This window comes from Pogoniulus pusillus, chromosome 8 (genome assembly GCF_015220805.1).
Source record: "Pogoniulus pusillus isolate bPogPus1 chromosome 8, bPogPus1.pri, whole genome shotgun sequence".
NCBI lineage: Eukaryota > Metazoa > Chordata > Aves > Piciformes > Lybiidae > Pogoniulus > Pogoniulus pusillus.
The window spans coordinates 13,017,508-13,039,378 of NC_087271.1; the positions used below are offsets into that span (position 1 = coordinate 13,017,508).

Here is a 21,871-nt window from a genome sequence, read left to right on the forward strand (position 1 = left end):
ACCAAGACATTTTCTAAGGGGCACTTGGAAGGAGAAGTACATTTCCTTGATTTCATCAGAAACTTTCCAGCTGCTGCAAAAGTGATCCAGTGGACCTGAGAAAGCTTTGACAAAAAAAGTTCCTTCTTCTCCCATAAGGGGCTGAGATTTCACAAGATTTTCTTTTCTGTACTGGGACACACAATTTCTGCCCCTATTTTCTCCAAAGAAGTACTCTGGACTGGAATATTGGTGACCAAGGTTCCAAATCATTTTATCTCTGTATCTTTTTTATCTGCAGTAAGCTTCTTGATCTCTTTTCTATGAGCTATCCTAAGGGAGGACTATCACATGACACAGCCGCTCCACTTCCCCTTAATAATTAAACATTAACTACAAAAGGATGTGAGACAATGAGCGGCCAGGGTCAGGTCTCTCTTCTAAGGCATTCATTAATTCATAATTAAAGTCCAATGCATAATTATTCAATATATACCAGTGAATTTAAACAGGGGCCTGAAGTTCTTATGGGAAAAACAGAGACTTAAACTAACCCACAGTGTAACTGAGCATGCTGATCACCAGGTTATCAGTTCCACTGGAGTGGAAAAATAATTAATCCTACAGCCCAGTTTCTCAGGAGAGACTCTGTTCTAACATTAGAAAGCTTCTGTCAAATACAAGTCACAAGTTTTTTTCTTTGTTAAGTCAGCATTGTCCTCTCCTCACACATCACTAAAAAAAAAAGTTCCAGAGCATTTTGTAGCAAAATTATTTGATAGCAAATTACTAAGAACACAAAACATATGTAGGGATAAATGTCATACCAAGACAATAAATTACAATTTCCATGGCTTGTATATGACCAAATTTTGGCTTTAAAGTGAACTTAAAAGGGAGTCAGGCAGGACCCCATGACATCATTTGCCTTGGATTGTAGTGAGGACTTCTAATACTCTTCTGCCAGCATTCTGAGGTTACAGAAAGAAACATGATAGAAGAGCTACAGATAGCTTGTAGATACCCTGAAAAGAGGCATAGCTTTAGCACCTTCTCCAATGCCTGAAGGCCAAAAGCCAGCTGGAGTCAGTGGTGTTTATCAAACCATCAATACCACAGAGTGGCATTTCCTTAGTGCTTGGTGAGTTATCATGCCATCTTTTACCTCTGCTGGCAAGAGCCTGTGATTCCACCACAACCCACATCTCCATCAGGAACCTGAAAAGCCACAGTGGAAACTGTGTTGTATACATCTATGGCATCTCCATATAGACAGGTGTCATGTATTACAGACAGACTGCATAGTTACCAGAAATGAGGTATCCTGTGGTAATAGCAATGTTCAGTTTCACAGTTGAAGGGTCCCCCCTATAAGCATAGAAAAAATACAGTTACAGCCTTTGTAGTCTGTAAAGGACATACACATTCCAAACACATCACCTCCATTAGGTCACTTAATTCTTGGCCCATCAGTGAGACATCGTGAGATACACTTAAAAGAAAAGTCCTAGTTGTGAAAATTGGTTCCTCCTCCCCCCAGATATAGGACATCTACTAACTACCCCTCCCTGCCTTGGGGTAGAGACAGTCCCAAGAGCCCTGCTGGAGACTACAGCTGAAAACCAGCAAGTACCCTGAGCTGACTTCTCTGGAAATAGAGGATAAAAAAGAACAGCCCAGGCAGTGTCTGTTAGCACATCAACTGTCACTCTGCATCTCCATTTTTATTCTTTTGCCAGTGTAAAACTTTGTGAAGGATGACAAAAATATCTTGCTCAGCTTTTCATATTCATACGAGGATGGATGCTTATAAGGATAAACAGAGTAAAAGGAGTCACAAAAGGAATTATTTGCCAGTTCTCTGAAGCCAAAGAACATTCAAAGGTTTTCAGTTTCACAGCTGTTCTTTTCCTTTTGGTGCCAAACATTCAGCAGGCAAGGATCTTAGTAACAGACACACACACTTCAATTTTCCTAGGATGCTGGACAACCCAAAACTTGTGAATACAGCTCAGGAAAGAAAAGAATCTACATTACAACAAGTAATATTTGGTTTTTTTTCCACTGCTGTCCTCTTTGCATTCCTACATTGAGGAGTTTGGCAAGCAAGTCTCTTTCCTCATCAGGAACATCATACAATTTTCTACACTATATTATGTGTATGATCTGCATATGTTTTATAAGTATGTACTAAGCTTCAAAGGAATAAATCTACAGATTTAGAAACTGTGGACTGCTCAACATGCCCTGTGGAAGCCACCTCCGTTGTGTCCCACAGGACACAATCTGCTCTAGGTAGGCCTGCTTTGGCGAGGGTTGCGGGGGTGGACTAGATGGCACCAAGCTGTGGTGGCTGTGTCCATCTGCTAGAGGGTGGGGAGGTTTTGCAGCAAGACCTGGACAGGTCAGACTTGTGGCCAAGGCTGATAACATGAAGTTCCACAAGGCCAAGTGCCAGATCCTGCACTTGGGTCACAACAACCCCATGGGGAACTACAGACCTGGGGATGTGTGGTTGAAAAGCTGCAACTCTGAGGGGGACCTGGCAATGTAGGCTGACAGTCACCAAACATGAGCCAGCCGTGCCCAAGTGGCCAAGAAAGCCAATGGCATCCTGGCTTGGGTTAGAAACAGGATGGGCAGCAGGGATAGGAGAGGATCATCCCTGTGTTCAGCACTGGGGAGGCCACATCTCGAGTGCTGCACTCAGTCCTGGGCCACTTGCTATAAGAGGGACATTGAGGGGTTGCGGTGTGTCCAGAGCAGGGCAGTGAGGCTGGAGAAGGGCCTGAAGCAGCTGGGCTGTGAGGAGGGGCTGAAGGAGCTGGGAGTGTTCAGGCTGGAGAAGAGGAGGCTGAGGGCAGACTCTACAGCTCCCTGCAGGGAGGTTGGAGCGAGGAGGGGGCAGCCTCTGCTCCTTGGTAGCATGGGGCAGGAGCAGAAGAAATGCTTTCAAGGTGCCCCAGGGGAAGCTCAGGCTGGATGCTAGGAAATACTTCTTCCCAGAGAGGGTTCTCAGCCATTGGAATGGTCTGCCCAGGGCAGTGCTGCAGTCACCATCCCTGGAGGTGTGTTCAAGCAGCTTGTGGAGCTGGTGCTTAGGACATGGTTTGATGTTGACTCTGCAGTGCTGGGTGGAAGGTTGGGCTAGATGAGCTTGGAGGGCTCTTCCAACAGGATGTTTTCTGTGCTTCTGTGATCTCCAGTCTTTCAACCCCTACCTTTCTGTGATTCTATGTTATAAAGCTTTTGAGGAAACAGGAACATAACTGTGCCTAGAACTACCTCCAGTACAAAGTCTAGTTTAGTAAGACAGCAGTCAAATGCTATGGCTTAGGTACTGTTTTTTGATCCTCTTGGAATGAAACAGTGAAGAGATCTCCTATATTATTATATATTATTGTATCTGTTCACTACATTTTCAGGCTTTCTTAGCATCTAAAACTAACAGCTTCCCTGAGTGAGAGAGTAGATTACAGGAAAACAGAAGGACTCACAAAATCAGAGTTTTGCTATTAGGTGAGCAGAAATGTTACCAGCAGAGCCTAGAGCTCACTCCATCTCTTCAGAATGGACACTGCAACTTGAGACAGGAACACTTTTCTATGGCTTCTAAAGTAGGTTTCATGAGCCAAGTAGGTCGTGGACTCAGTGCTTGTCCTACTGCTAGACACTCCTATGAAAAGTCCCTCTGCAGCCTTCCTGTAGGATCCCCTCAGGTATTGGAACACAGCTCTGAAGGTCCCCCTGAAGTCTGCTCTTCTCCAGGCTGAACACCCCCAGCAACCCCAGCCTGTCCTATCAGATCTTGTGAAAATAACAGCTAGACAGAGCATAGACAGACACATTCTCACAACTTCAGCAGAAACTCTGCATAGCACAGCAGTTGCAAAACTGTAACTCAAGTTTTAAGTGCTCCCAACACATTTCAGCATCTTCACATTCTTCTGCAGAGAAGATGCAAAGGACTGAGTGTATGAAATTGGTTCCTTGATATTGGTAAACACAGCTTAACTGGATGAGACATGGAATGGTTCATTTGCTTGTTATTTCTCTAAGAATGGTCACCTTAAAACGAAACTTCTCTAGACTTTGCAAACCAACACCTCAACAACGCATGTGGCTGACCTGCCCACTTATGACATCCCTTCAAGAAGAGTCAAAGCTAGAATTTCAAAATCATCTCAATCAATAGATAACTTGGAATTTAGTCTAAAATGTTCTAGATTTCCTGATCTGTTTCCTTGACTGGAGAGTGCAATGGAGCTTATGAGCCTTGGAGTTTGTAGTTCTGATGCAAGAAAGAGCCATGCGTGACAAACAGGGAGTGACTGGAATAAGCCAAAGGGAAGAGCTCTCTCTTTTGTGATTGCTAAGGAGGTACCTGTGGCAAATTAACAACAGGTGAACAGGCACAAGCAGATACAACAAACACAAGCCCACATGACTGACTTCCTTCAGACTTCTTTGCAAACATAGAATCATATCAAATGCTAGTCAAACACCAAATTCTGATCAGTGTAACAACTGTAAAGCCATTATGGATGAAAGGTCACATGAAATAGCCTACCCTCCTGTGAAGCTACAATTTAATTCACTTATTTACACCTGCTCCCTTTCCTTATCTGATTTCTACCACCTCCAGACTTTCTGACGTGTTACTTTCACCACCTCAAAAACAATTTCTACATCAACTATGTCAGCTAGTCTGTATTACCTACAGAGGAAAGGGGAAGTTTTATGGGGAGCCCTCGACCATAAAAAAAATAAGTATACATATACAACACTGATGTTTCCCTGTAACTTACTAATGCTCCATGGAATCACACAGAATCACAGAATGTTAGAGACTGGAAATGACCTCAAAAGACCACTTAGTCCATCCTCCCCACTGGAGCAGGATCCACAATGTGGGTCACACAGAAACATATCCAGGTGGGTTTTAAACATCTCCAGAGAAGGAGACTCCCCAACTTCTCTGGGCAACCTGTTCCAAGACTCACAAAGTTTTCCCTTCTGTTCCCATGGCACCTCCTCTGCTTGCCCCCAGTGCCCTTATGTCATGTCACTGGATATCACTGAGCCGAGCCTGGCTCTGTCCTTCTGACACTGCACTTCACATCTTTACAAACATCCACTGTTAGGATCTATCCCATACAGTTTCAGGCATTACCTGACCACATCCTTCCTCCCTTGAACGCAAACCCTTAACAGGAGTCCTGAGACCTTTCAAGACATATGGTTATCATCACTACCATGTATTTAAGCTTCACATGAACCCAGAAATCAGGAACATATGTAGAGGCTCAGAAATTGCCATTTTTTTTCCCAATTACACAGATATCTTTAAAGCCTGTAGAAAAGAATTGACTAGATGCTGTCATACAGTCAATGACTGCATGGTGGCAATAACTAAAGGGAAAGAGGATCTGTATCAAAACCTCACCAGTAGTCAAATACCAAAGCATCTGTGTAATGTTCTCAGACTACTTGCCAAGAACAGCACGAGAAGGATAGTGAAAGATTCCTGGACATTCACACACAAAGAACTGAAGCTACATTCACACATGTTTCTTGTGTTGTTAATAAGAGACCCCCCCAGAAAGTTTCTGCATCCTTCCTGTCTGTAAATGACCAAGTCCAGCAGCCTAGGTCTGCATTTCAAAAGGGCAATGGATTTCCTGACTAAGCAGCCTTGCAGCAGTCCAGCTGGCATTTACCACAGAAATTGCTTTCCCTCCTCTTCAGTCTTATTCAGTTAAAATAGATGTGGGATTCAGCTATGAATCAATAAAACAGATTTGGGGCAGGGAGGGATGCTTAAAGCTCTACATGGTCAGCTAAGGCTTTAATTATTGTGTACTGGGAACCAGTACGACATAGGAGGGAATGCATACACTGCTAGTCATTTTGGTTTTAGTCATCTCATTTCAGAAACCATCTCCTTTTTAACCCCCTTTTAACCATTCTGGCTTAACTGACAGGAGAAAGCCTAATGCAAAGTTGCCTTTTACTTGGAAGCTGCATGCAGTACATGTAAAGCCACAGGCAGTGTAATGCTTGGTCCTCCTTTGAGGTTATTCACTTGCCTGAACGTGAATTCAAATTATTACAACTGTTTTAAATATACTAAATGATACTTCAAACATTTCACATGTATTAGTTTAACAACTAAAAGCGATTTGGCTTCACACCTGGAGTGCACACTTTTAATAGACAAACTCCTGAAAACACCAAGACAATTTTGACAGAAACACTTTACAGAAATACTTCCATGAAATGACCCTGAAGCTATGCTTTAAAACACACAGATCAAATGTATTTCTACTAGAATTTAAAATATGTAGTTTTCCTTACTCTGCCATAAGTAAATAAAACCACTGATAGTGGTCAACATATCAGAACAGAAAAAAACATGAAGAAATACAGACAAAAGGCCCCCAAATGCAGATGGCTTTTATCTTGTCAAGTTTACCAGTTTTTCAAGAGAGACGAAGTTTCCAGTGCAGCGCACAAAAACATCTAACATACTAAGAACAAAAAGTAGTCCACTTTCTGCCTAATTTAAACTTTTCCCGGACTCAGACCAGGGAAATTTCGTAAATGTGAAGACTCAATTTATTTATCATCACCAAGAGGCTTCTATTTCTGCTATTCATGACTTCTTTTGTACTGCTTAGAACACGGTCTAGTCAAAAGAGGAGAAAATTTTCCCTCTGATAAAGCTTACCACAACAGGCACTGAGAGAGTTAGAATATACTACTTTTCAGCACAGTTAACATCTCTCAGGAGATACTCAGACTGAATTTGCTCTCACTAAAGAAACTACATTGCAATGAAAACAAACAAACAAACAAACCCAAAACACCCAAAAGAGCAAACAATTTTTTTTCCTTCTCAATGAACACAGAATAGCTTAGGTTGGAAAAGACCTCCCCACCATGCCACCCCGCCGGGCAGGGACATCTCATTTGCTTAAGGCCTCATCTAGTCCAGCTTTAAATACCTCCAGGGAGAAGGTGTCCACAACCTTCCCTGGGTAACCTGTCTCACAGTCTTACCATGCATACTAAAGAACTTCCTTTTTAACTCCAGTATAACCGTGCTCTTCCTCAGCTTCAAACCATTCCCCCTTGGCCTGTCTCTAGACCACCTCAGAAAAAGTCCTCTGCAGCCTTCCTGTACTATCCCTTTAAATATTGGCAGGTAGCTGCAAGGCCTTCCCAGAGTCTTCTCATCCCCAGACTAAACACCCCCAGCTCCCTCAGCCTGCCCTCACGGCAGAGGGGCTCCAGCCCTTGGTTCATCTTTGTGGCATGCATTTAGTCTTGTTAGCAAACAAAAACTTCATCTGATTCTACAACTAAAACAAATTCCTACCTCAGGATCATCATCATCAGAATCATGGTAAGTGGAACGATCTAGATGAATCATTTTATCCAAAAGCTCAAGATTTAAGGGCTGGGTAACAAAAGGATGCTGCGTAAATACAACACACACATAAGATGTCTTACCAGAGTCGATCAGCATTAACGGCATCATCGTACAACAAAATATAAAGGCAAAAGCCACCAACTACCAAGGCATGGAATGTGGACACTGTCCTGAAAGAGAGAGCACAGTCACAACAAGGTCTGCTATTCAGAGCTTAAGGTAGGATCTTTCCAAGGACAGCTGCAACTCCAACCAGATACCTCTGTGGAAGACAATCATCTTCATCTTTTCTTTGTGCTACATTGAACCACATATACAATAAGAAGGAAAACAGCCAAAAAGAAGGAATCTATCAGATTGGAACAAGGTGAAGGGGATGTTAAATAGAAAGTAGAGTTTTCGAGTAACCAAGTTCTACGTTTTTCTCCAATTACTCTATATATTAATGAATCCTTAAAGACAGTATGACATCCAGGTCTTTAACAAATATTTTCTGTATTGACCCATTTCCTGGACAACTGGCCCATGAGTCCTGCAGCAGCAGGCACCTCCTCACAGGCACCAAATTAATAGATGGTAAATCTGCCAAGTTCAGGCTTCAGTGGAAAACAGCCTTTAAACAGAAAATCCTTTTAAGGAAAGTTGCAGAAAGGTTTTCTAGTGCATTGAAAGTAGATTCTGGTTTTCAAAGACAAAGCTTATATGACAAAAGGTCACAGCCAAGTACGCAAGGTGTAGCAGCTACAGATCTGCATGGGCTAGCAGCTCACAGCTTTTATACTCCTCTTATCCTACACAGAGTCACAATACTCAGAGCTGCCTTGCCTGCTCTTGGGTACCTTCTGCCCCAAAGACATTAGTCTTGGGAATACAGGCTGCATGCACACTACAGATAAACTCTGAATGCTAACAAGCATTTGACTAGAATTACCTATTTACAGAGGCCCCAGCAGGGTTTCTGCCAGCACACAGGCCAGGGCCATTCCTGCCCCTTGGAGTTCACATGTATTCTCAGAAGGTAGAATAATGCAATGGGCATGGGTCCAGTGTGTGTAACCTTGCCCCTCCAGCCATGGATTTAACACTACTATAAACTACATCTAATACTGTGTAGCTGCTGTCTGCTTTCCTACTTTTTAAGTGGGACTAAGAAGGAAAAAAAAACTATGTGCCAGAACAGTTCTACAGAATCACAGACTTGTTTGGGTTGGAAGAGATCTCCAAAGGTCACCCAGTACAATGCCCCTGCACTCAGCAGAGACATCCTCCACCTGATCAGGCTGCCCACAGCCCTGTCCAGCCTCACCTTGAATATCTCATGGGATGAGGCCATAAACATCTCCCTGGACAACCTGTTCCATCATTCCAGCACTGTTCTGGCGTGGTGCAGAACTTGTTCCTCACATCCAATCTAAATCAGCTCTGCTCCAGTTTGAAGCCATTGCCCTTGTCCTGTCCCTGCAGGCCTTTGCAAACAGTCTCTCTGCAGTCTTCCTGTAGCCCCCTGCAGGTACTGGCAGACTGCTGTAAGGTCTCCCTGGAGACTTCTCTTCTCCAGGCTGAACACCCCCAGTTCCCTCAGCCTGTCCAACCCCCTATAATTTTCATGACCCTCCTGGAATAGATAGAATTTGAAAGAAGGGAAAATATTCAGTGATGCGTGATCTGAAACAGCTTTGTTGCACATTCAACCACGTACAAAATGCACAGAAATGTACAGATGCTGTTAGCTATTAAGCTTGCTTTTGCACATATTGAATACATCCATTTGGAAGTTACTAATATTTTAAATGTATATAAATTACTCTCAGGAGTCTAAATTCTATCATGCAAGATTTGAAAAAAAAAAAAAAAAAGCCACAACTTCCTCCTTCCTGTGGAAGATTTTGCATGGAAAGGGTAGGTTAGAATCCATACTCTATTTCCAGGAGTTATACGATTGTCTACTGGCATGAGCAGATCCTGTACCTTGTCATATAGAAGTCTTTACTCACTACTAGTTTAAAGAGTGTCAGCATATTATTTTCAACTGCTCTTTCAATAATATCAAAAAAAAGAAGCTTAATATAATCTGAACAGGCAATTGTAACAAGTTGGATGAGAATATTTACTAACCATTACAAGCATATAGGCTGCTTCTCCCCCCCTCCATTTTTAACAAGGGAACTAAATTTAGTTGACAGAATTTTAATGGCATTAATAGTTTAATTAAAATATCTACTCTTGTCCACAGAATTAATTAATAGTTTAATTAAGAATACCTACTCTGGCCCACAGAATTAATTAATAGTTTAATTAAGAATATCTACTCTGGTCCACAGAATTAACAAAGGTAGGAATTTTGCTTGCTTATAAACTAAGGCTGACATATAATACTAGTGTTGGAAATATACCAGGCATTGCTGAGCTTTAGGAAAGGATAATGCCAAACAAAGTAAAATCTGTCCTAGAATACAGCTCACTACTTCACAGTTGGAATCTTGGGGATGGCTGCTTATCCAAGCCTTAGTGTTTAGAACACAAGCTACACACAAGTACAGCACTTGAAGGAGAGGAAAAAAAAACACACAAGAAACAAACAGACAACAACAACAACAAAAAAACGCACAAAAAAAGCAGATTTCTGTCTGAACTCTGAAGTTTCTCCACAGAAGAGGAGACAGAAGAAGGGAAAGAGCACAAGATTCCATTCTCAGATGGAATCTTTGTCATGCAATCAAGCTCTGTATGTGTCCTTGACATTGCTGACGAAGACTTGCATCTTTCAATTCCTCATTAAACTGCAAAGAAAAATACTGCACAAAGAACTTGCATACTTGTTTCTTTATTATTGGAATTAATATCAGGATTTTTTTGGCAACTGCTTAATAGCAGTCCAAACATTTATGGCAGAAGGGGTGACAGGCATTTATCCACAGCAGTAAAGTTATGCTACATCTGGGTCAAGTACAGTTTTTAACTCATTGAGTATCTGCATACTTAAAATTCCAGAAGCAGTTACTTCATTGGTTCTCAATTCTTGGAAGGTCAGAATGAACAAACTGACAGCATGGAAAACACAGTCAGCTCAATTGCTTGATTAAAAACACCTCCAACTCTAACAATGTATTTTCAGTGCTACAGCTCATTTCAGGCAGATGCCCTATGCCAGACTCAGCTGAGCTGATAAAAATGCACAACCATCCTCTGTGCCAGTTTCCTTCAGGGCTGCCAACAGAATCATTTGTGTGGGCGCTCACCACATCAGTTTAATATAGGGCAAAACAACAATCATCTACTTTTAAATCATTTTGGTTAACCAACTCATTTTACTGGGAGAGAGTAACTCTCTACCTGCAGAGTACATACGTGTCCATCTACATTCTCTGAACACAAAAAGGCACTCCCTTCATTTTGGTGAGGCACTGGAGCCATGAGACAGCTTTCCAAAACACCGTATTTGGTTAGCAGTCACCAATCAAGCTTTGTGTAGAAACCCAAGTACAATCAGCTTTCACTTTGTGCCCCCTCAGGCGCAACATCAACAAACTGTTGATGAACCATGTTTTGCATTTCATGCCCTTTAACTCCAGGACTAGATTGAGCACTGGACCAGGGCTCATCTGTGTACTAACACCTATATTCTGCTATCAAGCTCAAGAAAAAAATGTGGAAAGCAGAAAAAAAAGACATAGACGGGGGTGCTGTGTTAAACACTGTACTGCAAAGTAGCCTAGAGATTACAGAGCAGCTTATTTCCAGCACACTAGTGATGTTCTAAACAATTCCTATGTTATTATGCAAAGCACTGTAACTTGGCATAGTGCTGCCAGGCTTGGAATAAGATCTCAGAAAGCCTATTATGCAATCCAGGGGCCACTTGATGTGGTGTAAAGAAAGCAGCAACAGAATAACAGTTTAGTTTAGTTTCCTTGCCTGCATCTCTATTGCTGTCTGTAACAGAGAATCCTGATTTGCACTCATACAATGAACTGTCATAGCATCCAGCTCTTCTGGCAGATAGGCAAGTATGCAAAGACTGAACTGGAATTCAGACAGTGCCTTTAAGAATGGTGCAGGTGGGCATTTGCCAAATGGAAGGGCAAGACGATTTGAGTTGCTAATGCTGTCCAGGAGGATGGAAATGGCTTTAGAAGCATCCACCTGATAGTGCCTTTAAACAGCAGGGAGGAAGCACAGAGCTATGACTAGGGCAACTGGAGTGCAGTGACAGCCACACACTGCAAATGTTTTTGCTTCAAATTTGAGAAACATCTGAATAATATTTTAAAGTTGTAATAGCCTACTCAAGCATCAAGTTATACTGTATCAAGTAATTTCAACTGGAGAACCTTGTGCACTATATATACCCTCTCAGAGCAGCACATTGCTAATAAAACCTCAGTGATTATGTCATTTGCAATTATTGCCCTGTATTTCCTTTATGGCTTAAAAGGGAGGCAAGCTCCCAGGAATGACTCACAGGTTTAAGAGCAGCATTCTGTTTGAGGAGCCATGTGTAATGGAGGTAGATCTATCCCAGGGATGTAAGTGCAGCAGCACAAAGAGAGTGAGGAAAGGTTTTAGACTGGGTTTCCACCACTCCTTCCATGAATGTGTACCCTGTGTCTGTCACAGCTTCCCCCTCCTCTTCTTGCAGTCTCTTTCCCCACACACATAGAGATGTACCTGTATAACCCTACCTCACTCCAACATTGCATCCAAGATTCACTGAATTCCTCAGAGAACCCTAATTTCTACAGAGCAGGAGAACAGTAATTTGGTTTGCATCCGAAAGCATGACCAGAGAGTCACTAAGAAGGAGATCACAAATAGACTGCAAGAGTTTGTATTTTCACTTGTGCTTGGTGGAAGGGAATTTCGTACCTCTTCCCTTTACCAAAAAGCGTCACAGAGAAGCCATTTAAAATTAATCCACTGCAGTTTATAACCTCTCACAAGACACTGTTTCCTTTTTTACTGACTTTCACTAGAAGTGTCACTGTCTAACAAAGTGGTTAATGCACACTCATACAGTGCTGGGTGTTCAGGAAGAGGCCTCATCATGTTACATTCAAAGTCTGTCAAATGACCAGTAAAGCTGACTCTCAAATCTGTACATGTGCTTCACTTTCTACAGTTTTAAATACACACAAAGAGGTTGTTCAGATGCTGACAATTTCAGGTAGCTGTAGTTTGTTTTGAACACTCTACCTGGAGTTCCATTCAATCTTCCTTTTGGGGCTGAGGCTGTTAAAACCAGGTGTTATTCGTGCTGACACCCAAGAGCTTAAAACATGGAACAGGAGCTGAAACACAGTAAAACTGGCAACAGCAACACCAATAGTCAGGTTGCTGAAGGAAGCCATTGTTCTTCAGCCTGTGAAGAGAAGCAGAAGATATTTTCAGTCCATTCTCCATTTAACCATGGAAGCAGCCAGAGAAAGTGTTTTTGGCGATTATCAATGGGAATATTCATCCAAGTTTCTACCTGTTCAACATTTCCACTTAAGTGTTAATGGTTTAAAAGTATTACCGAGCTTTAATACGTAAAAGTTGCATATTGGAGTTTTTCAGCATTTCAATACTATACATTTTTGTTGCCTGAAGTCAGGTGCATTTTATCGACCCAGAAAGGGTATGGAGGACGACTGACCAGTGCAACCACCAGCTCAGAAGCTTCCACACCTGTCCTAAGAAACCACAAAGTTAAAATTCACCTTGCTCTTACCAGATCAACTGCTTCTGGCAGGACTTAAAAAAAGCAACAACATCAGATAAATGAAGTGGAGAGATGTTCAGGTCAGCCTCAGGTCTTACTGCAGCTTTCACTGAATGGTCTGGGTTGGAAGGGACCTCCAAAGGCGATACAGTCCAACCCCCTCTGCAGTCAGCAGGGACATCCTCAACTAGAGCAGATTGCCCACAGCTCTGTCCAGTCTCACCTTGCATATGAGCTGCCTTGCCTGCTCTCGGGTACTTTTGTTCCCAAAGACATTGGTCTTGGGAATACAGGCTGCATGCACACTACAGATAAACTCTGAATGCTAACAAGCATTTGACTAGAATTACCTATTTACAGAGGCCCCAGCAGGGTTTCTGCCAGCACACAGGCCAGGGCCATTCCTGCCCCTTGGAGTTCACATGTATTCTCAGAAGGTAGAATAATGCAATGGGCATGGGTCCAGTGTGTGTAACCTTGCCCCTCCAGCCATGGATTTAACACTACTATAAACTACATCTAATACTGTGTAGCTGCTGTCTGCTTTCCTACTTTTTAAGTGGGACTAAGAAGGAAAAAAAACTATGTGCCAGAACAGTTCTACAGAATCACAGAATGGTCTAGGTTGGAAGGGACCTCCAGAGGTCATCCAATCTAACCTCTTCTGCAGTCAACAGGGACATCCTCCACTAGATCAGGTTGCCCACAGCCCTGTCCAGCCTCACCTTGAATATCTCATGGGATGGGGCCATAAACATCTCCCTGGACAACCTGTTCCACTGTTCCAGCATGATGCAGAACTTGTTCCTCACATCCAATCTAAATCAGCTCTGCTCCAGTTTGAAGCCATTGCCCTCGTCCTGTCCCTGCAGGCCTTTGCAAACAGTCTCTCTGCAGTCTTCCTGTAGCCCCCTGCAGGTACTGGCAGACTGCTCTAAGGTCTGCCTGGAGCCTTCTCCAGGCTGAACACCCCCAGCACCCTCAGCCTGTCCTCAAGCAGAGCTGCTCCAACTCCCTGCTCATTTTTGTGGCCTCCTCTGGATCTGCTCCACCAGGTCCATGTCCTTCCTTTGTTGAGGGCTCCAGAGCTGGACACAGTACTCTAGGTGAGGCCAGAGGGGAGGGGCAGGATGCCCTCTCACCAGCTCTGGCCATGCTGCTTTGGATGCAACCCGGACTGCCACTGGCCGCCTGTGCTGCAAGCTCACACTGCCTGCTTGTGTGCAGCTTTTTGTCCATCAGCCCCCCTAAGTCCTTTTCCTCAGGGTTGTTTTCTGTCACCTCTTCCCATAGTCTGTACTGACAGTGAGGAGTGTTCTGGCCCAGGTGCAGAACCCTGCACTTGCCACGGGCTCACCTCTGCAGCCTGTCCAGGTCCCTCTGGATGCCAGCCCATCTCTCTGGTGTATCGACAGCACCACTCAGCTTGTTATCTGCAAGCCTGCTGATGGTGCCTTGGTCCCACTGGCTATGGCACCGATAGAAATATTTAATAGTACAGGTCTCAGTATGGACCCTTGAGGGACATCACTTGGCTCTTTATGTTTGGATACATCAGTACTTCTCAATTTGCACTTTGTTCACATTTGAGGATTTCTCTTTGCAATAGCACTTTGGATATTGTATTTGAGCTTCCTTCTTCATGTGAAAAGCTAAACTTTGCCCAATTCCAGAGTACACTGAAAAGCTTCCTCTCATCAGAGCAAATGCGCCTTTCAGATGTTTAGCTCTTTCATGAGGTCTAAATAAATAGCTAAACAACTCCAAATGCAAATGTTGGTCTCCAAAATGGTTCAGACATTTTCCCTGAGCTGCCAGTGTTCTGCATGACAGAATGATATTTTCCCAGAAGCCACAAACTTCTGAAATACACTTCTGGTTTGATGGTGTCATCAAATATTCCAAGCCTAGCAAAGCTTGCAAACTGACAAAAAGTCAATGTCTATTAAGCTGAACAAAAAAAGGGGGGGAAAAAGCCAAACAGCTTAATTTAAAATTGTAAAATGACTATTTAATAGCCATTTCCATAACTGCTGTTACTTATAATTACTTTTAATGAAGAAAATATCTAAAAATAATATGAAGACGTAATTTGACCAAGGCAATCATAACACACTCAAGTCCACCTTTAGTTCACCTGCATTACAGAGTGTGTTCACTTTTCAAATCAGATCTGCATTGCACATTGAAAGAAACTTGAACTTCAGGGGAAAAAGAAGTCCACTAGTTAATAGCTTTTAAAAAAATTAAGCATAACACTCTCACTTGGTGGCACAAACCGTGAGTCTATTTACACACAGCTGGCATTTAAATTAAGAATGTTAACAAAAGATGGATTACTTAGATCAGAGAAAAATAATACTTTTTGTCTTCAAAGACTTAGAAGCAGAAGGTTCAAAGGACCACAAACTTTCCCCCCCCCTATATTTTTCCCTGAAAATTGAAGACCAAAAAAGAAAGTAAAATATCTGAGAACCTTCTCTGACTAGTACCCACAGTGCATGCTACAGCTATATAAGCAGAATGCAGATTTGCCAAGTAAAAGCTGCATCTCTGCCATACACATTTCAACTGCTTCCATCCATTCCTAGGCACTCTACAGTTCAAATGTACTTGGTGCTGCTCAGTTTAACCAAAAAGCAATCCGACAGCTTGCATGCTCTGGGACAGTTATGCAACACCAACCAAAGGGCAGCAAGAGGCAGTGACTAGAAGATTCAGCTCCAGAGCGCGTTTGTACTGCAGACTGAAATCCTGATGTACACACGCTGCAGCGCATTGCAACAAACTGGCTCTCTCCACCTGTTTACCTGGTGACCTGAACTAGCTCAGCAGCTAAATCAGCCTTGCTTACTCTTTAAATGTTAGTCTGTTTGGAGGTGTCGCTGCTCACTGTAGGGGGCTGAATAAGATGACCTTTGAGGGTCCCTTCCAACCCAATGCAGTCTGTGAATCTCAGGAAATGAAAACTTCCTGCACATTCATTATCCCTCAAGTACTTCTCACAGTGTTCTCCACCTACTTCTCTACTGACTGATAGAAAACACGTATCAAATCTTATGTCCCTTTTTACACAGTTTAAAGTACTAGTGAGAATGAGTGTTAAGCTTGATTTTCTAAGACTTTTCCAGTTGAAGGAACAAAAGAATCAATTCCATTTCCTATCCCCCAGTTTAAACTCACTGATAAGCTCAGTACAGTGTCCAGATCAGATTCAACTCCTGAGCCAAAAACTTCATTATTACATCATCTCACTTGCAGTATGCAAGTCTTCATTTGGACCACATAAAGGAAAAAAAAATCAGTTGGTCTAACTCCTAAATGAAGCCAAAATGCATATTGAAGCTGATTTCTCTTCAGAAAGAGCAAAACCACTGAACATGAATCACACTTACTTAATCCTTTTGACTAAAATTATAGCAATTCTCATGATGCTGCTGGTTCTATTAATCTGCACTAACTACACTAGTGCCTCTGAGTTGCAAAAGACACAATCTCCTGGACAGAAGAAATGCATTTTTTGGTTTGTTTCCTTAGTACCAGTAGATTTTATAATAATGTTTCAGCATGTGAGAGGTGCCCATTTTAGCACAGCAGATGATGGAAATTACAGAATCACAGAATTGTCAGGGTTGGAAGGATCAGCCAGTTCCAACCCTCCATCCATGGGCAGAGACACTTCACACTAGATCAGGTTGTCCACAGCCACACCTGTCTCAGCCTTAAAAACATCCAGGGATGAGGCTTCCACCACCTCTCTGGGCAACCTGTGCCAGTCTATCACCACCCTCATGCTGAAGAGCTTCTCTCTAACATCTAATCTCAATCTCCCCTCCTCTAGCTTGGATCCATTCCCCTTAGTGCTATCACTACCTGACACTCTAAAAAGTCCCTCACCAGTCTTCTTGTTCCCCCTTCAGATACTGGAAGGCCACAAGAAGGTCTCCTCAGAGCCTTCTCTTCTCCAAAGTGCACTACCCCAACTGTCTCAGCCTGTCCTCATAGGAGAGGAGCTCCAAACAAAAAGCCTTCTTACAAGAAATGCATTAGAAAAAGCTTTTATTTGTTCTAAGGAGCCTGCACAGGAAATTAGTTTTAAGAAAAAGTTCTTTTCATGGGAAGTTCATGACCTGACCTTTAGAAACATTAGGTACTTTACTTCTTAGAAATTTTAGTAGCAAGTTCGGAATCACGATGCCCACAAAGGAGAAAGGTATGATGGCAGCAGAGAAAATTAGTCACCCAGCCTCTGTAGCCGGTATCACAGACACTCTGGCAAAACTGCTTTCAGAAGGTGATTTCAAATATGCCTATCAAGGTGCTGGTTTAAGTACGGGTTAAGTACTGAGCCCACAAATAACTTCATGTTTTGCTTGGGCAAATTAAGAGTGCTGGTGGAGGAACAGATGTAAACACAGCATTTTATGTGAGACGAAGAGCTCACTTTTTTTTTTCCTCTATCTCTATATTGTTTTCAACAACAATTTTCCTGTATAATGTGAAAATTGTTATTTAGCAAATTTTCTTTTTATTTAAAAATAACTCACTTTGTCAAACCAAAGTTTATCACTTAAAAGGAACGTAATAAGCCTGTCATTATGTAGGATTTCTTTGCATTCAGTGGTCACAGTTAGGAAGCCTTGAAAGGCTGGGTGCAAAGAGGTGTTTAGTGTAACTATTTTTTTAATCCAGGAAGAAAAGTCCTCTGTCTAGTTTGGTTCTTGGCCATTAGTATTTTAGTAGTGATCTTTTCTAGGCTTACTCAAATTTAGTATCTTAACCATTCAGTCCAACTTCTGCTCTTGCGGCTTTTTGACAAATAACTGTCCACAAACACTTGGAACTACAAATTTTCAGCAAGGTATTGCTTACATGTGTTTAGGGCAGTTATCAAATTGCTCTGTTGACCCTAGTTAATTTTGTAAAAGCTAGTACCACAGCTTTTCAGACTCAGATGAAAATATGCTATCAGCATGGCTGTGGTTTTCTGACAGTTCTATTTCTACTTAAATTTAAAGGGAAAAAACTTCCAACAATATTCAAATTCAACATTCATTCACCTACAATATGAAACCATTATACATTTCTGACAGAAACAAGTCAGCACCTCTTGAATGAGGACAAAGAAGAGTTACTGTGTACCATCAATGGCATTCAGCATTTATGTTCTCATTTCACTGTTTCCATGTCAAATTTTCACACCATAAAACCATGATAGTCAAATGTCACAAGATACGTGCCAAAAGATATAGCAAGGTGTTGCACAGGCAGGAGGCCTGCAGCTCTTACTTTCTTCAAGGGTCGATTTCATGATAAGTGAGATCAATTTCCAAACAAGATTACACCCTAAAGCTGTTAGTGATACCACAGAACATACATTCACCCCTACGCTCTCTTGATCAGTTTAAAAGTGAAAGCCAAATCCAATCGTGAAACCCACCACCCTAACGTGCAGAGAACAGCCTGAGACTACTGACTGCTAGTAGGTTTTATAATAAGCCTAGTAATAAAACATCTGCAGTGCTTGAGTTTTGCTGTGCAGTTGGCTCTGAATGGTAGTTTCTATTGATTCAGGGAGATCAGACATACTGCATTTGGTATCCAACTTACCTTAGCAGGCAGCATTAAGTACAAACATAGAATTCAAGCTCCTCACACCTTCAGCCATTCCCTTTGCTATGCAAGGCTATTCACGCCCCAAACTCCATTCTGCTTGCTGCTCTCAAACCAGCAGAGCAACTAGCAGACACGGGTAAACAGGGGGAGCTGTGCGGTGCGCTGTCATTTACCTGCATTCATTTCCTCAAAACCCGCAAAAAGTTTGCAGTCAGAAAGCAATAGGGAGGGGGGGAAGGCCCTCAAGCACGGGGAAGGTTCCGAGCCGCAGGGGCAACAAGGGACCCTGACAGGCTAACTCCCGAGCGGCGCTAACGAGAAGCGGCCGGTCGCGCCACCCGTGCCGGGCATTACCTAGCTTTCCCCGGCAGCCGAGGTGCCCGGCGTTCACGCCGTGCCAGCCCACGGCGGCAGCCCCCGCTGGAAGGCTGGCAGACAGCCGCCACGCACACCCGCTGCGCTCGCTCTGGCCGTGGCTATCCGCTGCTAGGACACCTGCACAGCGACAGCCGCTGTACTTGGCGCTATTCGAGCGGCTACCGCCACCGCCTGAGGCCCGCGGCCCTCAGGGGCGGCGCCACACAGGGGGCGGCCGCAGCGGAGGGAGGGAGGAGAGGGGCCGCTCAGCGCAGCCCTGCGGGGTCGAGGGAAAAGCTGGCACCGCCCCCACCCCGACAGCCCCGGTTCGTTAGCGCCCGGACGATCGTACAGGGCCCTTTTCTCTCTCCCTCCCGCTCTCCCAGCCCGCCGCACCTAGGAGCGGGACTACTGGGGTTGCGCCTCCGCCATGCCTTCCCGCGGCAGTGGGGACGGGACAGCCCTTGCCAGGCGCAGGATGCTCCGCCGGTGGCGTCGGGAGCTCCGGCTGCGGCGATCGAGTTACAGCAGGCGTAGCCTTAAAGGAGCCGAGTCGCCGCCGCCACCTGCCGCCCGGCTCTGCTCGTCGCCTTTGGGAGGAAGGCGGCTACCGCGGCTACCACGGCCCCGCCTGCCCGCCCGCCCGCCCCGCGCTGCTTGGCCGCCTCCCTTCTGCACAGCAGCTCCCTTTGCCCCTCACCCCCCGGTGTCGCGCCGCCGCGTGTACTGCGCTGCCCGGAGCAGCGGGGTCTCTGGAGCGGCGGGCTGGCAGCATCATCGCGGGAGCGGGCTGGGCAAACGGCAGCTGTGCTCACCAAACTAAATCAGTTATCCGGAACCGTCCTCAATCTCGCCGTCAGCAAGGCTCCGAACAGAAGGCACGGTCTGTGCGGGCAGCGCGGCGCGGCGAGGAGGGAATCCACAGCCGGCCGGTGTTCCGCCGCCCCCCTCCCCCCGGTACCGCAGCGACCATTGCGAACTCAGCAGCTTGCTCTCCGTCTCTGCCATATTGCCAGAGTCGGTGCGTGTGTGCCCCAATGAACTAACAGCCCCCCAGATTCTGCTAAATGTAGACGGCTGAGCGGTTTATGTGTTGGAAGGAGCAAAAACCCCCAGCAAGCACCGCATCTGTCGGGTCAACATCGCTGCAGTCCCCGTGCCTTGCATTTACACAGCCCCATTGTGTAAAACGCCGCCAGAAAAACGCTGAAGGGACTGTTTGTACCCTAGCAATCCAATTATGCTCTCCTTGCCAGAACTGTACAGCACAGAAGCTAACACAGTCATCATGGAGAACAGGTATTGCTGATACTGGCAGTTTTTTGAAATTAAATGCTGTGGTTTTTGTCAAACTATTTTTCACTTTACATTTTGAACTGTTGCATGGTATTGAAAAATCATTGAGAAGCAAAATGTTGACAAAGGTAAATGGACTTAGGTTTTTACCAACTCAAAAGCATAATGGTCAGGACTCTCTTCCTCTTGCCACACTTCTGTCATACACATCCTAAGCCACCTCAACTGTCCATTTCCACTGAATATTATTGACCTTTCAGATCAATACTTTGAAAATTCTCCTCTCTCGAGCAAGGAGACGTTGAAGGCATCCATACATACTTCATGCTACAATAAGCTTTGGCTGAGAAGGAAATCATCTATCCCAGCTATGTATGCTAATCTGCCCTGCAGAATGTCATGGCAGGAATGCCACGGCTTAAGCTCGAACAGAAACTGATGTTGGTTTGCCCTACTGTGCCAACCCGTGACATGCAGAAACTGGGGTACTGATTAATGAGGCATTCCTGCTGCAGAAAGGGCAACCTGTAGGAGGTAGGAGATGGGCAGGGCGCACTGCCAGTATTTGTAACTGCTTCGAGTCGACTTGTCCTAATCCATCCGTGAGTATCAATTAGCTGCCAGTCAAGTGTTTGTGTAAACATCCCAACTTCTCTAGTTTGATTTTCAATGGACTTGTGCCTTCTGGCTGACCAGCTTTTGGCTTTTGTTAACAAAATTCCACAAGACATTCTCTGCTGAGCGTGAGAGATCTCATTCCCAGTCTTCCATTTCAGAAACAGATGGACTAAAACTGCAACATTATATTGATGTTTCTTATTGAAATTAGAATTAAAACTTTGTGTTTTACTCTGAAGCCATAGTATTTCATTATATAATGGAAGATTATATTCTGTCTACAGTTTTTAGTGAAATAGAACAGCTACTAAAACCTAGGATCTGCATGGTGGGATCATCAATCACATTTAAGATGACATAATAAAAATTCTAAGGCAATTTTTTTCTTCAGTAATTTGCTTTCCACAGAACTGTCCTCACTTTTTGCTTAATCCCACATCACTAATTTATAAGTTTCTTTATATGTACTCCTTGCCTTCCTAAGTTGTAAGAGCTATGACAGCAGTCATCTGTGTGGACGAGCAGTGGTGACAGATGATGTAGTATCAGTAAAGGCAGGAAGGTTGTCTGCAGGCAACAACTCTTTCCATTCATGGCTAAGAATCAGAGGCGCTGAGCAACAAGCTGTCATGCTTTAAAATGTCTCCCAACTGCCTGAGGTCGTGATCATTCTCGTAGAGCACAATGAGAGCCGGTAGATTTTTAATAGGGCAGCCTGTGACCTGGAATCTCCATTGTAAGAGTGTGGCAATGCCTAGCAGCAGGGTAAAGCAGACAGCCAGGAGTGGTAACAAATAACTCTACCAGAGACCACCTAGCAAAACTCTAAGCCTCCAAAGAACCCATCACCATTATGCGCTTACAGGTTA

General features: G+C 43.9%; 1 protein-coding gene across 2 annotated transcripts in view; it reads right to left on the minus strand.

Annotated features, from left to right (window-relative positions):
- TLCD4 (TLC domain containing 4) overlaps nucleotides 1–19,670 on the minus strand; it is a 33,205-nt gene extending 13,535 nt beyond the window's left edge. Inside the window, exons 1-4 of one of the 2 annotated variants that reach the window (XM_064147295.1) lie at nucleotides 19,485–19,670; nucleotides 12,608–12,773; nucleotides 7,495–7,584; nucleotides 1,289–1,347 (exon numbers count right to left, since the gene is read on the minus strand). In XM_064147295.1, coding sequence (XP_064003365.1) covers nucleotides 1,289–1,347; nucleotides 7,495–7,584; nucleotides 12,608–12,762 — 304 coding nt within the window. In that variant the 5' untranslated portion in view covers nucleotides 12,763–12,773; nucleotides 19,485–19,670. Of the gene's footprint in view, nucleotides 1–1,288; nucleotides 1,348–7,494; nucleotides 7,585–12,607; nucleotides 12,774–19,085; nucleotides 19,448–19,484 lie in introns of those variants that run through there. The other variant, XM_064147294.1, reaches the window with a different exon arrangement.
- Between the last annotated feature and the right edge of the window lie 2,201 nt (nucleotides 19,671–21,871).